The sequence below is a fragment of the Oryzias melastigma genome, linkage group LG1 (genome assembly GCF_002922805.2).
Source record: "Oryzias melastigma strain HK-1 linkage group LG1, ASM292280v2, whole genome shotgun sequence".
Lineage (NCBI taxonomy): Eukaryota > Metazoa > Chordata > Actinopteri > Beloniformes > Adrianichthyidae > Oryzias > Oryzias melastigma.
The window spans coordinates 267,764-292,735 of NC_050512.1; the positions used below are offsets into that span (position 1 = coordinate 267,764).

The 24,972-nt window shown below is 39.7% G+C and overlaps 1 protein-coding gene across 1 annotated transcript in view; it reads right to left on the reverse strand.

Annotated features, from left to right (window-relative positions):
* The window catches only part of crebbpa (CREB binding protein a), a 65,843-nt gene that overhangs the window by 22,347 nt on the left and 18,524 nt on the right, over positions 1 to 24,972 (reverse strand). Inside the window, exons 2-11 of the mRNA XM_036214029.1 lie at positions 23,520 to 24,217; positions 9,782 to 9,964; positions 9,265 to 9,529; positions 6,084 to 6,197; positions 4,279 to 4,539; positions 2,232 to 2,325; positions 1,945 to 2,082; positions 1,743 to 1,860; positions 1,496 to 1,664; positions 399 to 461 (exon numbers count right to left, since the gene is read on the reverse strand). Coding sequence (XP_036069922.1) covers positions 399 to 461; positions 1,496 to 1,664; positions 1,743 to 1,860; positions 1,945 to 2,082; positions 2,232 to 2,325; positions 4,279 to 4,539; positions 6,084 to 6,197; positions 9,265 to 9,529; positions 9,782 to 9,964; positions 23,520 to 24,217 — 2,103 coding nt within the window. The remainder of the gene's footprint in view (positions 1 to 398; positions 462 to 1,495; positions 1,665 to 1,742; positions 1,861 to 1,944; positions 2,083 to 2,231; positions 2,326 to 4,278; positions 4,540 to 6,083; positions 6,198 to 9,264; positions 9,530 to 9,781; positions 9,965 to 23,519; positions 24,218 to 24,972) is intronic.

Genomic DNA, 24,972 nt, shown 5'->3' on the forward strand with positions numbered 1-24,972 from the left:
TGATGTATTGTTTTTTTTTTTTAAATCTATGGGAAAAGTGCTCATCCAAATTAAAATAAATAGTCCTTTCAAAATAAAGCTCCATCTGTGCTATGTTGTCGTATAAAATGTGTTCTTAAACATGTTCTCTCTGAAGAAAACCAACAGTCTATGAGTGAGAATGTGGGAATGTGCAGCCCTGCGACTAACTGGCAAACTGTCCAACTCTGTGACCCCAAAAAGGGACATAAGGGGACTAAAAAATAATACCAGAAAATGTGCTACATTTGTGTTTAGATTCTTAAGAATCCCAAAATACAGGTTTATGCCGTAGTCATTAAAACAACAACAAAACACATAAATGAGCTTAAACTCTGAAACTGTTCAGCTGTAGAGTGCATGAAAAACAAAGAGAGTACCTTGTGAAACCTGCATGCGATTAATGATTGGATTTGGAATGTTTGGTAGAGAAGCGGGCCCATCTGTAATTGAAAAGCAAAGTAAAGCTGTAACATAAAGGGTTCATGACACACTGGGGCTGCTGAGCTGCAGGCAGGAGGCTAAAAAGAAAACCTTTTAGAAGCAGCCATGCAGACCACTAATGCTGCATTTCCATTAGCCGTCTCCAATCATTCGCCTCCGTCTTGTTCCTTTTTGCATTACACTTGAGTACCACTTCAATGTGGGCAGCCTCTCTGCAGCAAAGCAGGCAAAACAAACACCTACCACTGGATTTTGGTTTTTTAACATGAGGCAGAGGCCTGGTCACACATCGGGTCCATGACTTGCATCCATCCCGGTGTAACCGCGGGCAAGGTGGTACCAGATTTTCTGCACTATAGCTTCACCAGATCGTTATTATGTTTAAGATTATTATTATTATGAAGTGTTGATTAAGCTTGGGGGGGGGGGAGACTTGGTAAGCATCAACTTAAGTGTCATTATCAAACTGCTGGGTTTGAATTCCAAACACATTTATTAAAACAATAACAACATGAAATGGTGGATTAACAAACGACGGACCTAATTAGTCAAGTTTCCACGCAGGACTAAGACATCCCCGCGAGCAGAGAAAGTCCTCGCGGTAGAGAGACCGTCTACTTCCGCGTGCGTGAGCTGCTCCCTCAGACATTTGATGCGTGCACGCTCGAAGAATCTCAGTGAGCGATGTAAGATGTGTTTTGGATTTTGGCTCCTTGTGCTATTGAGTTCGACACTCCTGATCTACAGCTTGTTTGTAACACACTATACTTCAGTGTTGTTTGAGTACTAACAACACTTATAACTCAGGAAAAAGTTAAGAAAAAATGAGTAAAATAGTGCAGAAAATCCAGTAGTAAACATGGAGGCAGCAGAGCAGATTGAACCTCGTAGAACCGTCTAATCCAGATTGTGCACGCTCATAGAAATGCACCATCAGTGTGCTGGTGTTTTGGAGAACTTTAGCCATGCAGCTGTTAAACCTATTTGACATTACACCTTCATTTCTGTGATTTTGTCAGGAGGATCCACTCACTCTGTGGCCTTGCACCCATAGCATTGGCTTGGGGAACGCCGGGTTGCTGCGTCCCCTGAGTGATTGATGCCTGATTGATGATCTGCTTTTGTAACCGTGAGCGCCTCTTCTCCTCCAATTCCTTTTGGATTTTGTAGATTTTTTCAGCCAAAAAGTGATAGTACTCGTCCTGAAAAAGGAAGCAACAGGTCCCAATGAAACATATTGGTCAGGTCTTCATTGAGGCGTCCCGTTTGTCCCGTCTTACTCGGCTGTTGGCAGACTCGTACATGTCCCCTTCTACCTTCCGCGCATAAGCCACCAGGTTCTCCATCCGTCTGTCCTTCAAAGCTGCCGGGTCGGGGGTGGGGAATATGGCTTGTACTCTGCCACAAAAGGACAAATTTGTGGGAGTCTGTCAGAAGTTTTCCTACAGTGCTTCAGAGACACCAGCATAGCTGAAGTCTTACAGTTTGTGAACAAGGTGATTGCGCAGGTCCTGAGTGACGTGCTCATGCCAGGCTTTCCTGGAGCCGGCGGATGCAATGGGCGATGCGGTGGGAAGACTTCCCATCGCTCCCACAGCTGATCCATCAGGCAGCAGCTGACTGAAAGACGAAAGTTTGCTCTAACAAGGGTACTGATAAGACAAGCCACAAAATGTAAGCAGCCAAAATGAAGCCTTTAATACTTAAAAGCCCTTACGCTTCCTTCATCTTAAATTCATTAGTAATAACTTAAAGCAACTGGAACTAACTTGTTGAGTGTGTTGGGAAGAGAGTCCGTGTGCAGATTAGTCTGATCTGAAGTGGTCACACCTATTGTCCCACCTCCAAGAGTCATCTGGTTACCTGTAAAAAGAAAGACTGTGTTAGTCCTCAACAACAACAAAAAAATCATTTTTGCTCATAACGTATACAACTCTGCATTCTCCTCGTTCTTTTGGAACAATGCATACATTTTTAGAGTTTTACATATTTTTAGGGTTGGGAAGCGATTAAAAGAATGAACTAATTAATTGCAAATCTGTAAAGAATTTATTGCGATTAATCGCTTTTTTAAAGTTACAGTATTTGCCATCCACTTTTTATCTGCGAATAATTATAATATGAAACACATGCAAAATTGTACATTTGGAACGTTTATTTTTAACCCCTTTGAACCAGGGTCTATATTTTAAGTCTCTGTATTTTCAATTTGAAAGACTACCTGCTGCTTATTTAGTATCATTTCAATCAACACAATCTCTCCCATGTGACTCTACCTTTATTTTGTTATTTTTCCATGTTATATTCACACACTAGACAAAAAATCATGAAAAAAACTGAAAATTCCATCTGGAAAAATGTGGTTCATTTTGCTGTGGAAACCTCAAAAGTGATTAACAAAATGTTTTTACAACATACAAGGAAAGTTTTAGGTGTAACTCTATAAAAAGAACAAGAATAAAATGTGTCACCAAACTAATAAACATGTTTTTGAATGAAAACAAAAAAATCCAGGCTAATGTCACAGCAGGCAGCCCAAAAAAATAAGAATTTCTCACTGTCGTTTATTTGACATTTTTCCTGGAATTCTGGATTTTTCTTTAGCTTTCTATTTCTTCCTCATACATTTTTTTATTGTGTTTGCGGAAAATAAAAAAACATTTTTTTAGGGAGAAGTTTGATCCAGCTGGATTTCTGGTCGGCTCAGCTGGAATCTACACAGGTGGGGGCGTGTCTGTCCACTCTGAACTGCGTGACGTCGATGGGCGGGACTTTCGCGGAGAACCGCAGAGTTTCCTAAGTTCCAGCACTCAAAACCAGTGCTTGTTTTTGTGGAAAATTCACGTCGGTCCCCATCCCAAAATAAAATAAAATGTCTGTTTCCTCTTTGGATTTTGCATCCCAGTCAACTTCGAGTTTCTGCAATTTTTAGACAACGCCGGGGCTCGTCATTGTGGAAAATTCCTCTCGGTCCCTATCCCAAAGTAAAACAGACGGTTTCCTCTTTGGATTTCTAATAGCAGACAGCTCCGTTTGGCTCCGCCCCTCAAAGTAGGTGCGATGCTGCTCCATTACAGCCGTCTGATTGACGTTCATTCTCCGCCTGATTTATTAAAATAAAAGATTGTTTTTGTCCAAAAACTAGAAATGAGAACTAGTCAATATTAGTCAAACTAGTCAATAAGAGCACATCGATATCCAGCCAATCAAATCAATTTGATTGGCTGGATATCGATGTGCTCTTAGATTGACTAGTTTGTTCTAGTGAGACAGAAAAGGTGAGTTTTTTCCATATAATTTTTTTCCATCAAAACTCAAGGGTTCAAAAACATTTCAGAATGAAAATTCAAAGGTTTAAAAATGTAAGAATCTGATGGAACACAAAAACTTTCATGACTTATTAAATTTACCATAATAACGTTTTTGACATTTTTTACTATTGGTGAAAATTGCTTGTTTTATTCCTTTTTATTAATTTACTTTTTGTTCAAAATACAAATCTGATCTTTTTTTGTTATTTCAAAAATGACCATTTCTTAAAAGATTTTAGAGGTGAAATTTATTCTGGATAAAAGGGGCAAAGGATTTCTCTCTGACATACTTATAGAGATTATGTGATAAATGAAGTAAAAAGACTGTTATAAACTACAGGGTTAAAACACAATACTCAAGGATGAAATAAAAAAACCTAAAAAAAAAAACAAAAGATTTTTTTACATATTTTTTACTTTGCATGTTGAATTTATCATTCAACTATGCACACTTTAAAAAATAAATGAAAGCTCTGCTCTTCCAAACAGAAGCTAAAGACTTTACCGATGGCATTGATGGATCTCAGCTGCTGCTGAAGCTGCTGAGACTGGCCGGTCTGGGGACCCGCTGTTTGTCCTGGGACCTGCTGGGCTGGGTTCTGTCCGGTGGGTGTGCTGCTGTAAGTCAAACCGAGGGCAGCGTAGGCTCTCTGCATGGAGCTGGGGTCTATTGGAGCTGAGGTATTGATGGCGGGGGCACTGGGCTGCCCCACACCAACAGAGGACATGGGGTTCTGAAGGCCTGGGTTTGGGGAGCTCACCATAGCTACAGGAAAAGAACAGAACAGTGAGTTTGGAATGAAACTGGAAGAGGAAACAGTTTAAAAACGTTTTCCCTTTTTGGTTTTGTTTTTCTTCACTTCTCATAATGGAGGACATTTAGAAAAAAAGGATGCTTAAAACAGAATCTGTGAATGGCTTTTTCCAACTGCATTTTTCCTTTGCTCTGATTCGCCATAAAATAAAGACATGCACAGAAAACCAGTTTTAGGAAAACATTTTTTATAAATGTCCTTCATCATCATAAATTCTAAAACAATTTTCATTGAAGAGTGGGTCAGAATAAAGTTGTAGCCCCACGTAAAACATCATTACTGGATATATTGGATGTATGTTTTTTCCAATAATCTGTCAGCTGGCCCAATGTTTATTAGAGACTAGAGATGTAACGATTCAGTAAAGACACGATTCGATTCAGTATTAAAGTCACGATTTCAATCTTTTTGGATTTTTTTTTTTTCAACACAATGAGTTATAGGCATTTTAAGGCCAACTCTGTTTTCTTTTGGCTCCTTACATCAAACTGTCTGTTTTCCCACTAACAGAAATGATTCAATACCAATAAACAATTATACATAATACTGAAATGATCACAAATCCTTTCATACTCGGTTCATGTTGTGCTCCATGTGACGGACCGCTCCACTCCCGCGCCCGCTCAACCCAACCCCGACCCCACCCACCCAACTCGTACTCAGATCAAATGACCGTTTACGTGCAGCTCGCAGGGAAAAACAGAGATCTAAAGAGAGTTATTAAAAAAGAGCACGGCTCCCAGGAAGGAGTCAGAATGGAAACAGAGGTGAAGCTGCGTCATCACCATGACTGTTGACATGGTGGATTGGTCAAAGTCACAGGAAAGTTGTGATGAAAATGTAAAGTTTTAGGGTGAGGAACAAATCTCGACTTTGCTTGAATTTGCGCTAATAGTTACCATCATAACATCCAGAAATCCTGGAGGGAATGATTTATGAGAAACTTTAAATCTGAAGGAGCTGCAGGAATTTCTCAGGAGGGAAACAGATGAAGAACACACAGCCAGTCTGCTGCACACACACACACACACTCACAGCAAGCCTGCATGAAGAAATATCATCAGCTCTGCATTTCTAAATTTAGCCACAGGCAGAGACAAAGTGATTTTTAAATTTTCTGCATCGATGAACATGTTGACGAGTTTGAATAACTTTTTTACCAATTCACGAAGAATGTTTACATCCTTATTAGAGACCGATGTTTGTTCCACCACAAACAGAAAGGTGATGGTGTCTAGAGTAACAAACACCCGTTAGACCCGCCGTATATTAGAGACCGGACACTTTTGGAAGACATGTGGTTGTGCGGCTCCACAGAAAACCCCCCCAAGAGCAGAGCCCTATTCAGCTCAACTTTCCTCACTTTTTTACAGATTTTTACACATCATGAGGTTCTAAAATAAAACAAATATTCTATTGTAGATCTTCAATATCCAGTCAAAGCAATCCGGCTTTTAGTTCAAAGCAAGAGGGAAATGAAGGAGATGCTACTTACGCTGCTGGGTGCGCTTGTCACTGGCATTCTTTAGGGGCAAACAGACAGGACAGTCGTGCCGTGTGCAATTTTTCCAATGGGAGATGATCTGTCTGGATGATGCACAATGAGCCACTGCAGAGCAGAGCAGAATGTTTGGACTTAAACATTTTCTTAGTTTGATGAATTTAGTGAATACAAAATCACCACTTCTGGGAGAAGGCAGGACACACCTGGACAGGTCTCCAGTCTGTCTCAGGGCCTCAATCACACACCCATTCACTCTCACATTCACAGTCACCAATTCACCTATGAAGCATGTTTTTGGACGGTGGGAGGAAGCCGGAGTCCCTGAAAAACGTACGTGCACGGGGAGAACAAGCAAACTCCACACAGAAAGGTCCTAGTTGGTGGTTCCAGGATTTGAACTGGGCCTTCTTGCTCTCACCACTCACCAGTTGTGAGCATTTTCTTGTCTTTGGCGAGGTCAAGTTAGAGGGTTAGTCACCACATGGTGAGTAAATGCTTGCACTAACTCTTCTTTGGGTAATTTTTTTTTGTTTAATGCTCCTCCTATACCTGAGTCTACTGCTCTTTAGCCCCTCTATTGTCGCTCTCTGGTTAAAGGAAAGTACAATATTTTTCTTTTGAAAAAGTAACCTATGTTTTTAGTTTATCCTATAGGCTCATGAACAAAAAAAAGTGTCATAAAAATGTCATGTTTTGTTGCAGAAGAAGAGCTTTTTTTTCCTCATTTTCTCTCTCTGTCTGGTGCACAAGCTCCTCTTTGCTTGCTGCCGTTTTCATGTCTGCGCTTTGCAAAAGACAGACCTGCTCACCTTACTCCCAATAATGGAAATCCAAGAAAGCAGAGCGCTGGGCAACATAAGATCCAGATTTTCCCAAAAATAAATCGTCCAAAAACAACAAATTTGAACTCCTGGATAACATTGATTAGAGCTAGCCCCAGTGTTAATTTCGTTGACGAAAAATTTTCGTCATCGTCTTCGTCAACGACATTTTTCATCCAACGAAAACGAAACGAAAACTAAACAAAAGCTCCCGCCCAGACACGAAAACTTTAACTAAATTGAAAGACTTTTTCGTCAACGAATAAAAACGAAACAAAAATACTCTTCGAAGACGACATCCAATCACAATGACCTCTGGTGTAGGAGGGCAGGAGCAAATACAAAGCGATCCAATCAGAACACAGAGCCCTGCAGCCCGTCTGGGAAGACGCTAATTCAATGAATTGTGTCTGTGATATAGATGAAAAATGTCTATTCAGGTAGAAAAAGAAAAGTACATATAGGGACAAATTTTACATTTAACACGACCCTCAACAAGACGTTGTGTGGAGTGACCATCACAGGCAAAAATACAACAAACCTGAAGCGACGTTTGCAGACAAGCCAGCCTGAAATCCAGCAAAGGTAAACATACAAACACGATTATTTCCAGTGTATTGGGCTGAATCCAAATTCTCCACTACCCTTCCAACTGTTGTTGCATTTTAAAGAGTAGGATTATCTGACATGGTTGTTAAGGGGTTACTCTCGCCAAGCTAACTAGCGCCTGTACTGCGCGGGGGAGAAGTGCTTTTCTTCATGCAGGTGAAGCTCTGAAGCTCAGAGGTTTACATTTAAATGTAAGTCTGGCTTTACTGTTTTATCATGACGTTTGTAAATTTATAAATCGATGTTGTTGTGTATTTCCGAGTGCTAGAAGCCCCGCTGCTTCTTCAGATCCACAAGCAGTCAACGTTTTAATCTCCAACTCCACCACGTCTTACATGACAACAGTGCCATCTATTGGCTGGTGGTGGTATTACAGTTCACCACACATGCTGTTCAAGCACATATAACATACTCACATGTGTCATGGACAGCTTACTCCCAAGTGAATGTTTTTAATGCATTTTTAAACTTGACTACCTCCTAAATACAAGTTTTTTTTTTTTTGTTTGTTTTTTTTTAATGTTCAGACATTTATAATAAGACTGGTGTTACACATATTTACATGTGACCAGCACAGAATGTGATGGAAATTCATGTTTTGTCCACATGTAATACGTGCAGCCAGGATCCCGTTGCTGCATTTCCGGCACGCATTTTAAGTTTGTGCAAGGCTGGATTTTTTTTGTTGGCTGCATGTATTTAAAATTAAACTTTTAAGTTAAAGTCCTAGTAACTGTCACATGTGTGAAATGTGTTCTCCACATTTGACCCATTCCCTGGTGGAACGGTGAGCTGCAGAGACAGCAGCATTCAGGAAACCTTTGCTTGTTTAACCTTAACCATAACCATAATCCTAACCTTAACCCTTTACTCTGGGTCAGTGCGACCAAGAAAAAAGTTTAGCACCGGCTGCAGGTTTTTTGAAAATTACGTGTGAATAGACACTTTCTCATTGGAAATTGGATGGAATTATAATTTTATATATATATATATATATATTTTTCTTTTAATGTGTTTTTAGTTGTTGAAGCTGAATTCGCAGAAATGACAAGTTTGGAAAGCAAAGTAATTTTTTTTTTTTTACAAATTAGTAAAATCTTTGCGTGTTATTCATGATTATGCTTAGTAAATTTAATTAAAATGCTTTATCTTTATTCTATATTTTCGTCGACTAAATATCTGCTGTAATTTAGTCGACTAAAATTTGACTAAAATTAATAGAATCAACATGACTAAATTGCGACTAAAACTAAACCCTATTTTAGTCAAAAGACTATGACTAAAACTAAATTAAAATTCTCTGTCAAAATTTACACTGGCTATCCCTAATTTGGCAACATTGTGTATTGCTGAATTGTACTGTTTTTTTTCCTCAGCTTTTTAACTGAAATTGGTTAAAATCAATGAATCAATCAAAGATTCAAGCAAAATATTTACCCTTTGCTTCAAGCATTATATCTTTGTGACAGGCGGTTTTGAATTGTGATGTTATTAACTCACCCAGTTTCCTCTTCTGACAAAGAAACTTTACAATGACTAGTTTTTTAGTGACTGGAGATAAAATGAACCCTGCTGTGACGGACCTCTTTACTCTGAACCTGGTATGTAAAGAAAAAGCCGACCACCTGATCACATGGTACAGAAAAGAATGACTCCAGCACTATCTGCTGAGATCAGACAATCCGTTATTGGTAAAGTGAAACGAGTGTCTCTTAATTTTACTTCAAACGGTGTGAACTTACCCTGGCAAGATTTGCCAGCCTGACAATGGGTCATGTGATTGAGGACGTTCTTCATGGTGCGGCAGTGCGGCAAAGCACAGGCTCTCATCTCCCCGTTGGCCTGCTCCCGCCGCTGGCACTTGTGTGCATGAAGCAGCAGGACCAGCTGCTGCTGGATCAGCTTGCGCTTCTCAGGATCGGCCGTCGGGCCTGCCGAAGGGACCGTCACTCCGCCGCTGTTGGCCAGTGGAAGCATGGTCGCCTGTTGCTGCGGCTGCTGTTGGAGCTGATGTTTAAGTGTGAGGAAAAAAGAAGCAAATTAACCAACATATAGAATAAAAACGATCAGTCAGGTTGTTAACATCATTCTTGAACCTCATGCTTGTTTCCAGGACAATAAACCTGTTGCTCATTTTATATGTGAATTAAAACTTATACAGGGATGCAGATAACATGTAGATCAATGTATTTCTGCAAAACAGAAAGTTCAAAGAAAATGTTTGTCGTGACTACAATTATGTGTGTGAAGAGCACTGACCATATTAGGCATGCTTGTGACAGCAGCCCCTTTGAGTTCATTAGGGAACTGCGGCAGGCTGTTGGCAAGAGCGGCCTTGCTCTGAAGCTGCTGCTGCTGAGAATTTAGCTGCTGGCCCGGTCCCGCAGCACCTTGACCATACGACTGAGCCCCAAATGGACCTCCATTGCTACCCAGGGCCAGCTAAAGTTGGAAGAAACAAACAAAACCTATCATCCAGCAGTGCCCAATTTACAAAACAGCTTCCATAAACTGGGTAAGCATAAATAGATTTGTATCTTTCAACGGCTAGAAAATGTGTACAGTTCAATTCTAATGGGATCTTTACTCCAATTGAAGAGATTTTGCACACATACACACAACTAGTGTTGTCACACTCCTGCATGCCACCGTCTTTTCCTCGTTGAACAGGCTGTGGCACACCTCCCCCAGGTTGCTAACCTCTGTCTAAGTCAGGAGTGTCAAACTCAATCGCACAAGGGACCAAAAATCCAAAACACACCTTAGATCGCGGCCGAACAGGATAAACATTTATTTAACACTAAAACTACATTTTTAAAACTTTAAAACTGCAACTTTATAACATAAATATGAACTATATGTATAGCATTAGCTGCAATAATGCTAATGTGAATGCTGCAAGATGAATTTGGCTGCTGAAGATGCTAGTGCTGATTAGGGCTGGGAATCACGATATGATGAGATACACGATACATGGCTCACGATATAGATAATATTGCGTTACTGCGATAATAGGTAAAAGTCTTCTCTAATAACTAACATTATATAGAAGAATATATTTTTTGGGAAAATATATCCCCATTTATCTTTTTTAGCTTAAACACAATCATAATGATAAACTTTTCTTATTTTGTGCAACAAATTAAAGACACTTTTGTGCAACATTGCTGAAATCAGTAATATTATGTCTTTGACAAGCATTGGCAACAACTGAATTGGAATTATCTGTCAAATTTAATGTTAACAATACTAAACATGATCAGCAGTGACACTACTTAGTGCAGAATTGTTGTAACAGAACAAAAATTAAATCCTTCAAGTGGCGACAGCTATCTACCTCCAAAAGAACGTCACACCAAAGGATGATGAATATAATGTTTTACAGCCACTGTCAAGTGTTATCTAATTTTTTGTGCACTTTTCCCTCACTTGAAAAGGGCTGAGCATCCAAAATTGAAGGCTGATTTACTCAGACTGTCACTTGAGATTACTTTTCCAATCTTTTTCCATGTAGTCAGTCAGCAGTCAATAGGTAAAAATCATAAAACATACATGATAATGGCAATAAACATTTACAAATTCAAATTCTATTACAGAACAGCAATAAACAACTTTAATCAATAATAATTTGTATAATTTTAAGAACTTCAATTAACTAGCAACCTCCCTGTTTTACAGTGAATTAATTTACTTTATTTTAATTACATTTTTATTCAAGTTCATCATATCCTACATGTTTTATTAAGAATGACTTTAAATTAACATTAGCAAAAAGTTATTACTTTTATTTAAAAACTTCACACCATAAATTTACCAAAGTTACACCGTACACCAGCAGGTTAACGTGAAGACAAAAAATCAGACCGGTACCTGAAATACACACAAACTATTATGAAGCACGCGCACAGTTCCCACAGCAAACAGGAAGTAAGTGATTGTGGTCATTCTAGCGCTCAGACAAAGTCACTTCTTTACCAGCTGCCTCGTCTACAGTTGGACGATAATTGCGCACAGGTAGACATGCTTTACACACGCACTACCAAGCCTGTATCTCGCCGCAGCTTTTTCCTGAATGCATGCATCGCCATTAAATGTCCGACGCGGCGCGCCCAGCTGCTCAACAGTTCCGTCACGCGACTCAGATGTTCAGCGCTACAGCCTCTTAAAATAAAAAATATAATATCGATACTTGGTGAGAACCCATCGAGAATCGATCGCAGGACTAAATATCGCGATATATCGCAATATTGATATTTTGGCACACCCCTAGTGTTGATAGCTGATGATGCTGAAGCTAATGGCTGAAAACACTGAAGCTGACAGCCAGGTATAATATTAGCTAAATGCCAAATTAGACATAAACAAAAACTTAGATTAGCAAAAACAGCTAGCATGTATCTGAAAAAATAGCTAAACCTACAAATAGCCTAAAAAAAACTTAAAAAAAGCCTAAATTAGCCAAAACAGCTAACATGCAGCTGAAATATTAGCTAAACTCCAAAATAGCCTAAAAAATCTTAGTAAATGTCAAAATAGTCCAAAAAGCTGCAGAGCAGAATGACAATTTTTAAAACTTTAAAACTGTAACTTTTTAACATAATGAGCGCAAGTTAACATCGGGTCATTAAAAACAATAAAATAAAATGGTCTGGAGGGCCGGATAGAATTACCCTGAGGGCCGGATCCGGCCCCCGAGCCTTGACTTTGACACGTGGTCTAAAGTGTCGCTCAGTCCAGAGTATCAAACAAACATCTTGCATGGTAAAGTGTACTTTTACTTAAGACTTGTATTTAAATACAATACAACTTTAAAGTTATGATATGACAGCTATCAGTACTCAGCTTTAAGCTATCTTCTTAAAAGATGTCTATACAGTTTTATTTAAATTTTCTTCATCCATTTGTTTGTCTTCTTCTTGGCTGATTATAGTGCCACCATACTAGCTTGGAATATGACTAGTAGAACAGATTATCCTATCCATCACACCCAAGTAGGATTCATGCCTTAAAAAAGTGACCCCAATCATTATCTTTCATCTGGCTATACAAGTGAGGATCTTCACTGTTTTGTAAAGTGGAGTGATCTCAAGGTTACGTGGCACGCAGGTCACCTAGAGCAGGGGTCTCTAACCTTTTGCAGGCCATGGACCGGTTTAATGTCAGACAATTTTTTCATGGACCAGTCCGCAAACCCCCCTCAGCGCGGCGCGGCGGCCTCACCCTGGCCGTCCGGCGCGCGCCCGCCAGGTGCCCGTACACCCCCCGCGTTCCTCCTCCGGAGGGCCGGGGAGGGCTCAAAGCCTCCCCCTGACCGGGGAGCGCCCCTCTCCTTTATTGAAACGGGAAATTCATGAAGGGAGACCCCCTTCTTCGGCACATTACTGCACCCAAATACCACACTCCTATTCACCATTATCCCGTTCGAATCCCCAAATCCACGGCAGTCCAAATTCTATTATGTTAAGTAATTCCATGCCCAGAAAGTCATCACAACACTAGCGGATCTAGCTGGATGTTCCTGTACTGACGTCACACAACCTATGACCTACTTATCGGTGGCTGCCCAAAATCTGAGCGACCGCGCTATCTTTGAACGCTTGAACAGAGTGCACGGGGCCGAGGGTGACAAAATAATTATACGGGGGTTCATTTGTGACATAAATACTAATGTTTTATTGCAGTTTTAAAAAAATCCCGATTTTCACCGCACGAGGCCTTTAACCATGATTAGCTTTAAACTAACCAAAAATAAAGACAATTAAGATGATAGTTTATTAAACTGGAAAGTAGTTGCTGAAGTTGCTGAAGCTTTTTACTGACAATAGCGACGCAATTGACTTTAACTGCTGAAAGGATTTACTGAAAATGTGAAAACTATTTGCAAAATGTTACATTTGCTAAAATACTGGAAATTTTGTGAAAGAACTATGAAAGAGCACTCAAGTTGACCAAAATTTCGGAAGAATTTGTAGTAAAATTGTTTAATTTACATGCAAATTTTGCAAAAAATATTTAGCATGTTACTTAAATATAATCTTAACTCAAAATTAGCCCAAAAAACCTTAGATGTTGAATTAGCCAAAAAAAAGCTAGATTGTTGTTTAAATACTAGTTAATTTCCAAAATTAGCTAAAATTTCTCAGTAAACTAAATTTTTCAAAAATGTTAGCATGTTACTAAAATAGAAGCTAAACTCTAAAATACCTTATAAAAACCTCAGTAGATAACAAATTAGTCAAAAACGTTAGCCTATTGCCAAAATAGAAGCTAAACTCAAAATTAGCATTTAAAAACATCAGTATATAACAAATTAGCAAAAAAAAGCTTGCTCAATGCTTAAATAGTAGGTAAAACTGCCTAAAATTCCTCAGTAAACTAAATTAGCCAAAAACGTTAGCATGTTGCTCAAATAGAAGCTAAACTCTAAACTAGCCTAAAAACCCAAGTAGATAAGAAATTAGCCAAAAACGTTAGCAAGTAGCTAAAATATTAGTTAAACTCAATTTTTTCTAAAACTAACTATAAAAGATGAAAACATAGCTCGTGAATAAATTTAAAGGTTTGCTGCTAATCTACTTATGATTTTTATATTTCAAGACTTTCTCATTCATTTCCTATGGGGCATATTTTGCTCAATATTTCTAAAACAATAAAGTTTATAAATACCAAAAACACCTGGGGCCCGTTTCTAGAAGCAGGTTTTGTTGGAACTCTGAGTTCGTGAACTCTAAATTGAGTAAAACTCTTGAGTTTTCGGTTCCAGAAAGAGAGATAACTCAAACCTGAGAAAGTGGGCGAAACCAAGCCCGTTCCAAGAAGCAGGTTAAGCTGAACTCAGAATCAATCACTATGGCAACTGAGTCTGTGAACGAAACCTGGTCGGTAGCAGGTTTTCTTCAGGAAACTTGGAGTTCTCTGCGGTCTCCGCCCCTTTTTAAAGTGAAGGATGGTCATATACGAGTTCCTCATTAACATTTAGAGAACATTCACGTTAGAGACGTCACATTTTCACCACACAGAAACCAGAATGACATGTTCATTCATAGAGGATCATGTAGAGAGGAGGCTGATTAATCCAGAGGAAATGTTATTTACGTCGGTAGAGGATTTGGAGGACACGAGTCGACTGACTGCAGTTTCCTGATTCATTTTTATTTCAGCGATATTATAAATAGTGAGTTTTTCCAGGGACTTGCTATTAAAAAATACAGTTTTCTTTTCCTTATTTTAAACCCTTAACAATAGAAATTATTGAATGTCAAACACAGAGAAACACTTTGAACTCATCTACCGTCCAGTTCTTGCGCCAAATATTAGCTCAGTTGTCAGCAACGCTGCTTCCATCTGTGGAGTTTGCGAGTTCGATTCCCGGCTATGGAAAGTGTTTTTACGCTTAAAAAAAATAATTCGGCGAATATTTTTTAAGTCTTGAGAATTAAAATTAAAGAAATACTTTTTAACATATGCCAGGCAGCTACAGTTTCTTTTTAGCGTGCCGTGATATCCGTGTGTGTAGGTGGTGGGGGGGTGAGTGGGTTACCAAAACTGGTCATTCATGCGATTCCGGAGATTACTGGTTAGATTAGTAACAGATCAAAAACCATTCCTCACTCAACAAGTGACAAAGTAACCTTCCTGACATTATTTATTCATTATTTGGAATCATTCAAATAACTGCAGATATTGTCTTTCTCTGTTTTACTGCTGCAGCTGTGTTGCTTTTCTTGCAGAAAATGTTCTCCTATAGTCGCATATGCTTGCAGGAACTTATCAATTTCCGCTGCCGGAAGTACAAAACTCAGGTGTTTGTCCCCGTTGCCATGGTGAATCGTGCTGTCTTTGCTCCATTGATCAGGGCTTTTTATGGTCGCGACGCTCACACCTGGTTCTGATTCTAACAACTTCAAGTTGATTGAATCAAACATTTTCAGCTGTTCTGGAACCAAAAACCCTGAGTTTGAGAATTTAGAGTCCAGTGACTCTAAGTTCAGGTTTGAACTCTAAATTTGTTGAACCTGCTTCTTGAAACGGGCCCCAGCAGTAATGTCCTGAGCAAGCTGAATGTTTTGATACAAAGATTGCTGAAATTGCGATTGAGCTTTTATGTGCAGAAAAACGTACGGAAATGAGCAGGAGAATCACTGTAGTGTGAATGTTGTAATGCATTCAGATCGCCACCTAAGTCATGTTCCACAGCCCTACCTCGTAACGTTAGACAGTTGTTGAATATTCTGCATTGTTATTATGGTGTGTGGGAACAACTATCTCAATAAATCCAGACATGGAATAAATACTCCTGGTTTTTGTCTGTTAAATGCATATTTCTTTTAATTTGAAGTTGAAGGTTCTTTATAGCAAAGGACAATTTTATTCAGCTTAAAGCGCCCCATACAAGGCATGACACGCCACCTGCTTGTTCTTTACTTTTGGATCCATTTTGAATCTTAATGATAGAACTTGACATCATTGCTAAAATACTACGTAAATCACTTTTCTACCTCTCAGCCAGCCAACCCCATTCTCCTGACTGCTACCAGAAAAGACCACTATGCTGATAATTCCTGCAGAACAGAGGATCACTGTCAATTTGTATTTCTACTGTGATAGTTCTTTGAAGTGAGGAGGCTATTTGATATCAGATGCATTTTATTCTAAATTGAAGCTTTGTTTATTTAACTTGTTACCTTAAAGTGTATGTAATTATTACAAAGACACATTATTTCACTGGATGTTAAATTAATCTACTGTGGTTTAATTTGTTATAAAATAAAAGGTTTTCATGTAAATAGTTTGTCTTTTTTTCTTCTCTTTCCGGGTTTTCACACAGAAAAGTATCAACAAGAAAACCAATAAGAATACCAGATCAATAAGCAGTATTGATAAGAGAAGTAGTATAAATAAAATCGTAATGATACCCATCCCTAAATAAGAAGGACTTTCATGTATTTTGTTCCAAACTGCTTTGCTTTTTAAGACACCCAAACACTAAGTAAAGCAGGACTTGTTTGCTATTGTTATTTTTCTATGTACACTTAGCTATGTTGAAAAGTAAAACATTAGAATCTTATTTTTTTCTTTCATTCTAAGGTTTGTATTTGATCATTTTTCCATCTGTCCAACATTTTGGTATGTGTTCCATCTTTGCTTAATATTCAAAGTCATGTTTTTGTATAATGATACCAAACTTGTGTTTTATTTAGAAAATGAAAGCCTAATGAAGGGAAAAATATCTCAAGCTAATGAAATAAAGCAGGTTCATGTCAGAAAAGTATTCCATGATTAACGTCCAGAGCTGAAGCAGTTCCCTCAAACAATTTTCAAATGACCCTGATGTTTTTGTGCACCAACATAGGGTGGTGTGAAAGTGTTTGTCCCATTCAAGATTTCTTCTTTTTTTTTCTTCACGTTTGACACATGTTAAAGACAGACAAACAAACAATGTGTGATTGCTTAGTCCGCATTTACACTATGGCTGATATTATTCACATGTATTTACGTAGGACCAGCACAGAAAGTGATGGAAATTCATGTTGGCCAAACGTAATACGTGCAGCAAAGATTGCATTGCTGCATTGCACACACGCATTTTAAGTGTGTCCAAGGCTGGATTTTTTTGTTGGCCGCACCAATTTAAGATTAAACTTAAAGTTAAAGTCCCATTAACTGTCACGCTCCTAAATGTGTGAAATGTGTTCTCCACATTTCACCCATCCCCTGGTGGAGCCGTAAGCTGCAGAGTCAGCCGCACTCAGGAAACATTTCAAATCAAATCAAACTTTACTTGTATAGCACTTTTCCAAAAAAAGATTTCACTCAAAGCGTTTACATGAAAACATAATCAAATGTAAAAACAAAGAACAAGACATTGCTCACCCAAACAATTAGGGCTGTAACGAGCATCTGGGTGCTCGGGTACTCGCGATTTCCTCCCGAAAATTTGAGTACAGATATTCGCGACGTCCAAGATCGCTGATTCGCGATCTTTATAAATGTAGTAAATTGTAGTAAAATGTGATCAAAATATCATCTGGGAACGATGTATTTTTGCTTTGAAATGCAGATTAATGTAGGATTTTAAGTTAACAAACTGAAACAAAGCCGAAAGTAAACATCTTCGTGACGGTGAAGCCACCGCTTTTCAAAGTAAAACTAGTGAGAGCTTTTTTCTGTTCAAAAACTGAGACTGAAGTTCCGTTCACAGACATAACTTCTGAAAAAATGAATTAGCTTTAACATTGGAGCTTTAGCTCCAGTGTTTACATTCTTTTGGTTATGGTAACTCTTCAACATTTGACACAATTAAGGAAACTCCAGCTTATTCTGAAGAAACAGCCTCACGCTGCTGAAAGAGGATGTAATCGACGTAAATCAGCTGATTCTGCTGAGAAAAAAAAAAAACTTTTTTCATACGAGCTCTGCACCAATATGTAATGCTTAGAACGTAAAATATTGGAGAACTTTGAGGATAGAAAACTGTGGAGAACATTTTCAAGTTTTGCTGTTAAATGATCAAAAAAGAAGTGATTTTTATCCTTTTTATGCTATGTTACTGCTATGTTACTACTCAGCACCCAAGCAATGATCCACAGCCCTACAATGATCTCAACTCCCCACCCCCAACACACACGAGTACAGACACATGCACACACCATGGTAGAAAATAAAGATAAATAAATAATAATAATCAGTTAAATAACGGAAAGTTGAAATCTGGCTTTGTACTGAAGTGAGGAAACATTGTTTTAGGGAACTGTCCACACCAGTGACCCCCCATAATCAAGTATACAGAATACGCCCGCCACAGGACCCCCCAGATCCTAGCAAAAAGCCAGACCAGGGAGGTCCCACGGCAGCGACACCGTTCTCTGAGAGGGGTCAATCACTGATGTGGAGGATCCCTCAGATGAAGACACCAGAGTAAAATGTAAAAGAAATAAAATAAAATATAAAAAATAAATAAATAAAAACAGATATAAATAACCAGACAAGAAAATAAGTAAATAGAGAAAACAAAAACCAATAAAAGTAAAATAAAAAATATCAATTGAGTAAAAAGAGAGCATAAAACAATTACAATATCAAATAACTTTAAAAATTTGAACTAAAAGCCAGGTTAAAAAGGTCTTGAGCCTTCCTTTAAAAACATGAACGGTCTCTGTGGCCCTGAGGCATTCTGGGAGTCTGTTCCACAGGTGAGGTCCATAATAACTGAATGAGGTCTCGCCGTATGTTTTAGTTCTAACTTTTGAAATAACTAAAAGGCCTTTTCCAGGGGACCTAAGGGTCCGCGAGGGCTCATACTTTAAAATCATATTAGATAAATAAGAAGGGCCAACACTGTAAAAACATTTGTAAACAAATACAAGAAAAATCGATTCTGAATTGCACAGAGAGCCAATGCAGCGATTTTAAAATTGGTGTAATGTGTTCCCGCCCCCTGGTCCTCGTCAGATAAAAAAACTCTCTCTTGTCTTCAGAACCGATCACTAAAACCTCTGTTTTGTCCTGGTTGAGCTGTAAGAAGTTCTCTGCCATCCATGACTTAATGTCTAAAATACAATTTAAAAGAACTTTCACCGACTCTTCATCATCAGGAGACACACCAATGCAAAGTTGTGTATCATCAGCATAGCTGTGAAAACAAACGCCATGCCTCCTGGCGTCCCCAAGTGGCAGAATATATAAATGAAAAAGTAGTGTGCCTAGAATTGAACCTTGGGGGACCCCACAATTGATGTCAAAAACCTTTGAAGAGCATGTATCCATACTTACATAAAATCTACGATCTGTGAGATAGGAATAAAACCACTTCAGAACAGTACCAGAGATGCCCAAACCTCTCAGCCTACAGAGTAAAATCTTGTGATCTACTGTATCAAATGCTGCAGTCAGATCCAGTAGTACCAGGACTGAGAGTTTCTGATAGTCAAGGTTACATCTGATATCATTAACTATTTTAACCAGGGCTGTCTCTGTGCTGCGGTTTGTCCTAAAACCAGATTGATACTGTTCAAGGATGTTATTTCTACTTAAAAACGTATTTAATTGTATTAAAACAATGTTTTCAATCATTTTACTTAAAAACGGTAAGTTGGATACTGGTCAATAATTATTTACATTGTTAGGGTATAAATTAATCTTCTTCTGCAGATGCCTCACCACCGCCGTTTTAAAGGCAGAGGGGAAGACCCCTGTCTGAAGAGAGTAATTTACAATGTTTAGGAGCTCAGGCTCAAAGGAGTCATGATGCGTTTTTAAAAGTGATGTGGGGATTGGGTCTAAAAGGCAGGTGGTTGGCTTTAATTGGGAGAAAACTCCAAGAGCCACGGCATCAACCAGGACAAAACTTTCCAGTGTTTCCTCCGATATATACAATCCTTTTGATTCATTAAAATCATGGTCTACTTGAGTTAAAAGACTAGATCTAATAGCATTGATTTTACTCCTGAAGTGGTCTGCGAAACTCTGATGCTCCCATGGAGGACCCCTGAAAAGTTCCTTTGGTCAAAGTATCTATTGTTTTAAAGATATATTTCAGGTCATTTTTATTTTGTATTATTAAGTTTGAGAAGTGGAGGGTTCTAGCTTTTTTATTTGCATTGCTGTACATAATTTGTTTTTCTTTAAACATTTCTAGATGTACAGTTAGTTTAGATTTCCTCCACTTCCTCTCTGCTCTCCTGCATTCAGGTTTCATGGTTCTGATCTCTTCATTTTTCCAAGGTGATGTAGCTCTAGTTTTCACAATTTTTGTCTTGAGTGGGGCTACTTCATCAATTGCTAACTTTAGTTGGTTATTAAAATACTCAACCGTAAAATCACATGATACAGGTAAAACCTGAGCAGGAGTTTGATATAAAATGTTGATCAAATTTGCAGTCACATCAGGAGTTATATATCGTTTCCTCACAGTTGTCACTGGAGCTTCCCGTTGTATAAAACTGGTGATATTAAAAAATACACAACAGTGATCTGACACACCCACATCAACAACAGAGGACACTCAACAGGACAGGCCGTGGGTTATGACCAAATCCAGAGTGTGCCCCCTGTTGTGAGTAGGCTGTGTGACATGCTGTTTAAAATCCATACAATGTAAAAGGTTAAGAAATTCATTTGCAACAGCATCACTATCTGTGTCAACATGTAGATTAAAATCACCAGTCAATACAATTATATTATATTTAGAATGTAAAAATAATAAAAATTCAGAAAATTCTTGAACAAAAGTGGAGGGAGGTTTTGGTGGTCTGTAGACAGTTGCACATAAAATAACTGGGGAGCTAAAAGAAAATACATGATGCTCAAATGTGGAGTAACTATTTAGTGTGACTGTTTTAGTTATAAATGAACCACGAGCAATCCATGCAGTGCCACCGCCTTTTTTACCTCCCGTGGTAGAAAATAAAAAGTTAAAATTTGGTGGGGAAGCCTCAGTGAGAATAATAGGAGCATCAGTACCAAGCCAGGTTTCAGTTAAAAAAAGACAATCAATGTTATTATCTAAAATAAGCTCATTAACAATAAAAGATTTGTTTAAAAGAGAAAGAATGTTTAAAACGGCAAAGTTCAATACGTTGTCCGAGTGTGGGTGGATTGTTTCATCTTTTGTGTCCAGCATTATGTTTGTGGGATGGAGATGTCTGATGGTGGATCTGAGCCGGAGAGGTTTGTGAGTTCTGCTTGTTATGTGGACTCTAATGGGCGGTTCAACTGAAGATGGGTTATTGCAGTGGTCCAGTCAGTTGGTGAACAGTTTGGTGGAGTGGAGTGTGAGTTCAATGTTCATAGAAAGCAGATGAGATCCGGTTCTGTTTGGATGGATGCCGTCTGGTCTGAAGAGATACGATCTGTTATAGAAGGTGGTGAAATTATCAACATATTGAATATTGTTAGCATTGCAGTGTCCTTTAGGCCAGATGTGGAGTTGACGCAGACGGCTGAATTTAATGTCTCCAAAGCGGGGATGGAAGCGGACCGGAGATGATGCACTGCTTGTTTTGCTGTTGGATGGTGTGGATGAGGGTGATGAAGTCCTTCTTGAGGGTCTCAGACTGCTGGAGCTTGAGGTCGTTCACACCTGCACGAACTATTATTGTGTGAACGGAGAGGTTGTGAAGGGCGAGTTGGTGGGCAGAAGTGGTGATATCACGGACGAGCGCTCCTGGGTGACAGAAGGTTCGGCTCCCGTTAACGCGGACATGTCGGACCATGGAGGTTCCGACGATGAAGGATGATCACCGCGGCCGCCGGTTCTGGGTGCTGAGGTAAGCTGGCCTGTCGCCGCAAGATGACAAGCAGGAGTCGGCGTTACACCTACTGCGGGAGGAGAAGCAGCCACTGCTGCAGGCGGGACACCAAGAGGAGAAGAGGGGGGAGCAGTCACGGAGACACCTGATGCGGGAGGAGAGGCAGCAGACTTTGAACCCGACACCCCGATTGAGACCGCAGATGGAAGCCCGGAGTTGTTTCATCCGACGGGGATGTCGATTATGTTCGGACGGCGACGGGTGTCGGGGCGTCTACTCACTGTGTCTCTCAGGAGCTGCCGGCGTTTGCCAGAAAATGACGGGCGGCCTTCTCTCCTAGTATGCGAGGCAGCGACAGGCTGAGGATTTTCACCGCTGAGTGGAGGAGCGGCTGCCAGGACGTCCTCAGATGTTGGAAACGACAGGACATCTAAGCGGTTGGAGAGAGGGAGGCCATCCCGGTCCAAGGCTTTCTTCTTGTGGCAAACCACTTCGGTCCACAGTTGTTTCGGTGTGGGGCTCGAGGAAGGCCACGGCGAGGTGGCGGGGTCTTAGAGAACTGTGTCTTGCACAGCCGCTTTTAACAATGCGATATGCATGGATTGTTGGTACGCCAGGTCCAGCAGAGAGATCAAAAGATCACTCTTCGACCTCAACTCATCAGAGTCTCTGGATGTCTTTTTTGAGGTTAGTGATTTGTTTGTTGGCGTCTGTAGTTCCACTGGTCTCGGAGCTGGGAGACACAGCAAGTGCAGCGGCGGCCATCTTGTCAGATAATACTCAACACGAACACGCACAAGCTGGAACAAACTCACCCCTGATTGGTGGACAGTACTTCCTCTTTGCTTTCCTTTGCTTGTATAACCCTAACCGTAACCATAATCCTAACCTTAACCCTTTACTCTGGGTCTGTGCGACTAAGAAAAAAGTTTAGCACTGGCCGCACGTTTTTCATTACATTATAGTGATACTTTTGCTCCATTCTGTACGTTTTTCAGCACGCAAAACTCAATCACACTTTCAGTGATTTCAGCAATCTGGATATCAAATTGTTCAGCTCATTCAGGACATTACTGCCTGTATTTTTGGTATTCAGTAACTTTATCATTTTTGAAATATTGAGCAAAATATGCCCCTTAGGAAATGAATGACAAAGTCTTCAAATTTCATAATTTTATGTAGATTAGTAACAAACCTTTAAATATATGCATGGGCAATGTTTTCATCTTTGATATCAATTTTCAAAAAAATTGGAGTTTACTTAATATTTTAGCAAAATGCTAACGTTTTTGGCTAATTTCTTATCTACTTGGGTTTTTTTTAGGCTAATTTAGAGTTTAGCTCATAATCAAGCAACACACTAAAAATATGTTTGCAAACTTGGCATGTATTAGGAATTACTTTCAGCAAAAAGCATTCACACGAGCATTATCGCAGGTAATGCAACTGTTCAAGTTAAATTAGGTTTTGAAGGTGATCTCTTTTTTCCTGTTTAAGGAGCAAAAAATGCAATTTTATTATGCTATCTTTCTCTAAAATTTGCATTTTCTTGATGATTTAAAACGATTGTCAAAAGTGAAAAGAAATAAGGATTCATGATATGTGAAAACACTATTTTGCACCACTGTAATAATACCACAGCCATGTAATCCTTGTGCACCACAGTCATGTAATCCTTGTGTGGATCAATGTTTGGTTGGGTTAAAGCATGAAAACACAGACTAATTAAAAGTGGGAGTACGTCTTACCTTGTTCAAGTTGCCTGCTTGTTGGGCAGCACCAAGGCTGGTAAGAGCTCCAATCTGCTGTCCTCCTTGAGTGAGCGTTTCTGCCAGAGCACTTCCAGTTCCTCCTGGTGCAGTTGCCTGTAATGTCTGTCCCTGGTACTGCATCCCTGCTACTCCAGCACCACGTCCTCTCCCGGTCCCAGGTACAATCCCGCCATTGATCACTTGACCCGGCTGAGGCTGACCCCCTTGGTTATGGAGTCCAGCATGACCCTGGCTATTGTTCATCATGGTTTGAGTGAAACCAGCTGTGCTCAAGCCCATTGTTGCAGCAGTATTACTGGTATTCTGCCCTGCTACTCCAGTAGGGGTTCCTGCCTTCTGGGCCTGGGGTGACGGGTGGCTGTTTGGAGAGCCCTGGCCAAGAGGGCTCTTACCCAGCGGTGTTCCCAGTGCAGCCCCAATACCACCAGGTTGAGGGCTGGCAGAGTTGAGCCCAGTGCCTGTGATATTGGTCGTACTACCAGTTCGAAGAAGTTCAGAGAGCTGTTTGTGCTTTGCAGCAGCATCTGGGACAATAGAGGCACCACCGCTCCCAGCTAGACCAGCTGAGGTGCCGGTCCCACCAGCTCCACCCATATGGCTTAATTCCCCTCCATTGGGAATTAGTTCATCAGGAAGGTCATTCTCCAAATCATCCCAAGACAGCGACCCAAGTTCTGAAAGATGAAAGAAAAAATTCATCTTTAATATAAACTCTTGCATGGTTTTATTTTAAGAGTGGGATTTTTTTTCAACATGTCATTGATTTCTTGTCTTAGGTACACTTAAGGAAATTACTTTTTTTCCCACTCTATCCATCTACAGTTGGTCTTAAAAACAAAAACATCCATCTATCCTTTCCCAGTTATGTGGAAATTGGGTTGCAGGAGTAGCCACCTATGCAAAAATGCACTGAAATGTCCTCCAATTCTGCCATAGAAACCCATACACACCTCCAGGCCAGCCAAGAGATACAGGTAGCATCCCAACTCCCTCACTACTCACTATTTAGAACACTATAAAGGACGCTCGCTGTTTTGTCAAGTTGACAGAATCAACAATTCCAAAATCTAGTGCCCTAGCAATCTCACAGAAATCTCTGTAAAAAAAAAACAGTGAGCATCAATGCTCCCTAGATAAGCAAACACAGACCACAATTCATTGTATATGAACAACAGGGCTGCCACAATTATTCGATTAGTCGAGACTATGTCGACTAATAAAATAGTCAACAACTATTTTGGTTGTCGAAGCGTCGTTTTTTTGTTTTTTTCCTTGTTTTGATCTCAAAACTATGATGCGCGCTTTCTAATGCCGGGTCTGCCGTTCTCTTCACACATGCGCAGTGGTGCTAAGCCGGTTAGCAGTGATGTTACAGGGTAAGCTGGAGTATCAACAACAATACAACAACACGCTAACGGAACTCGAAAAT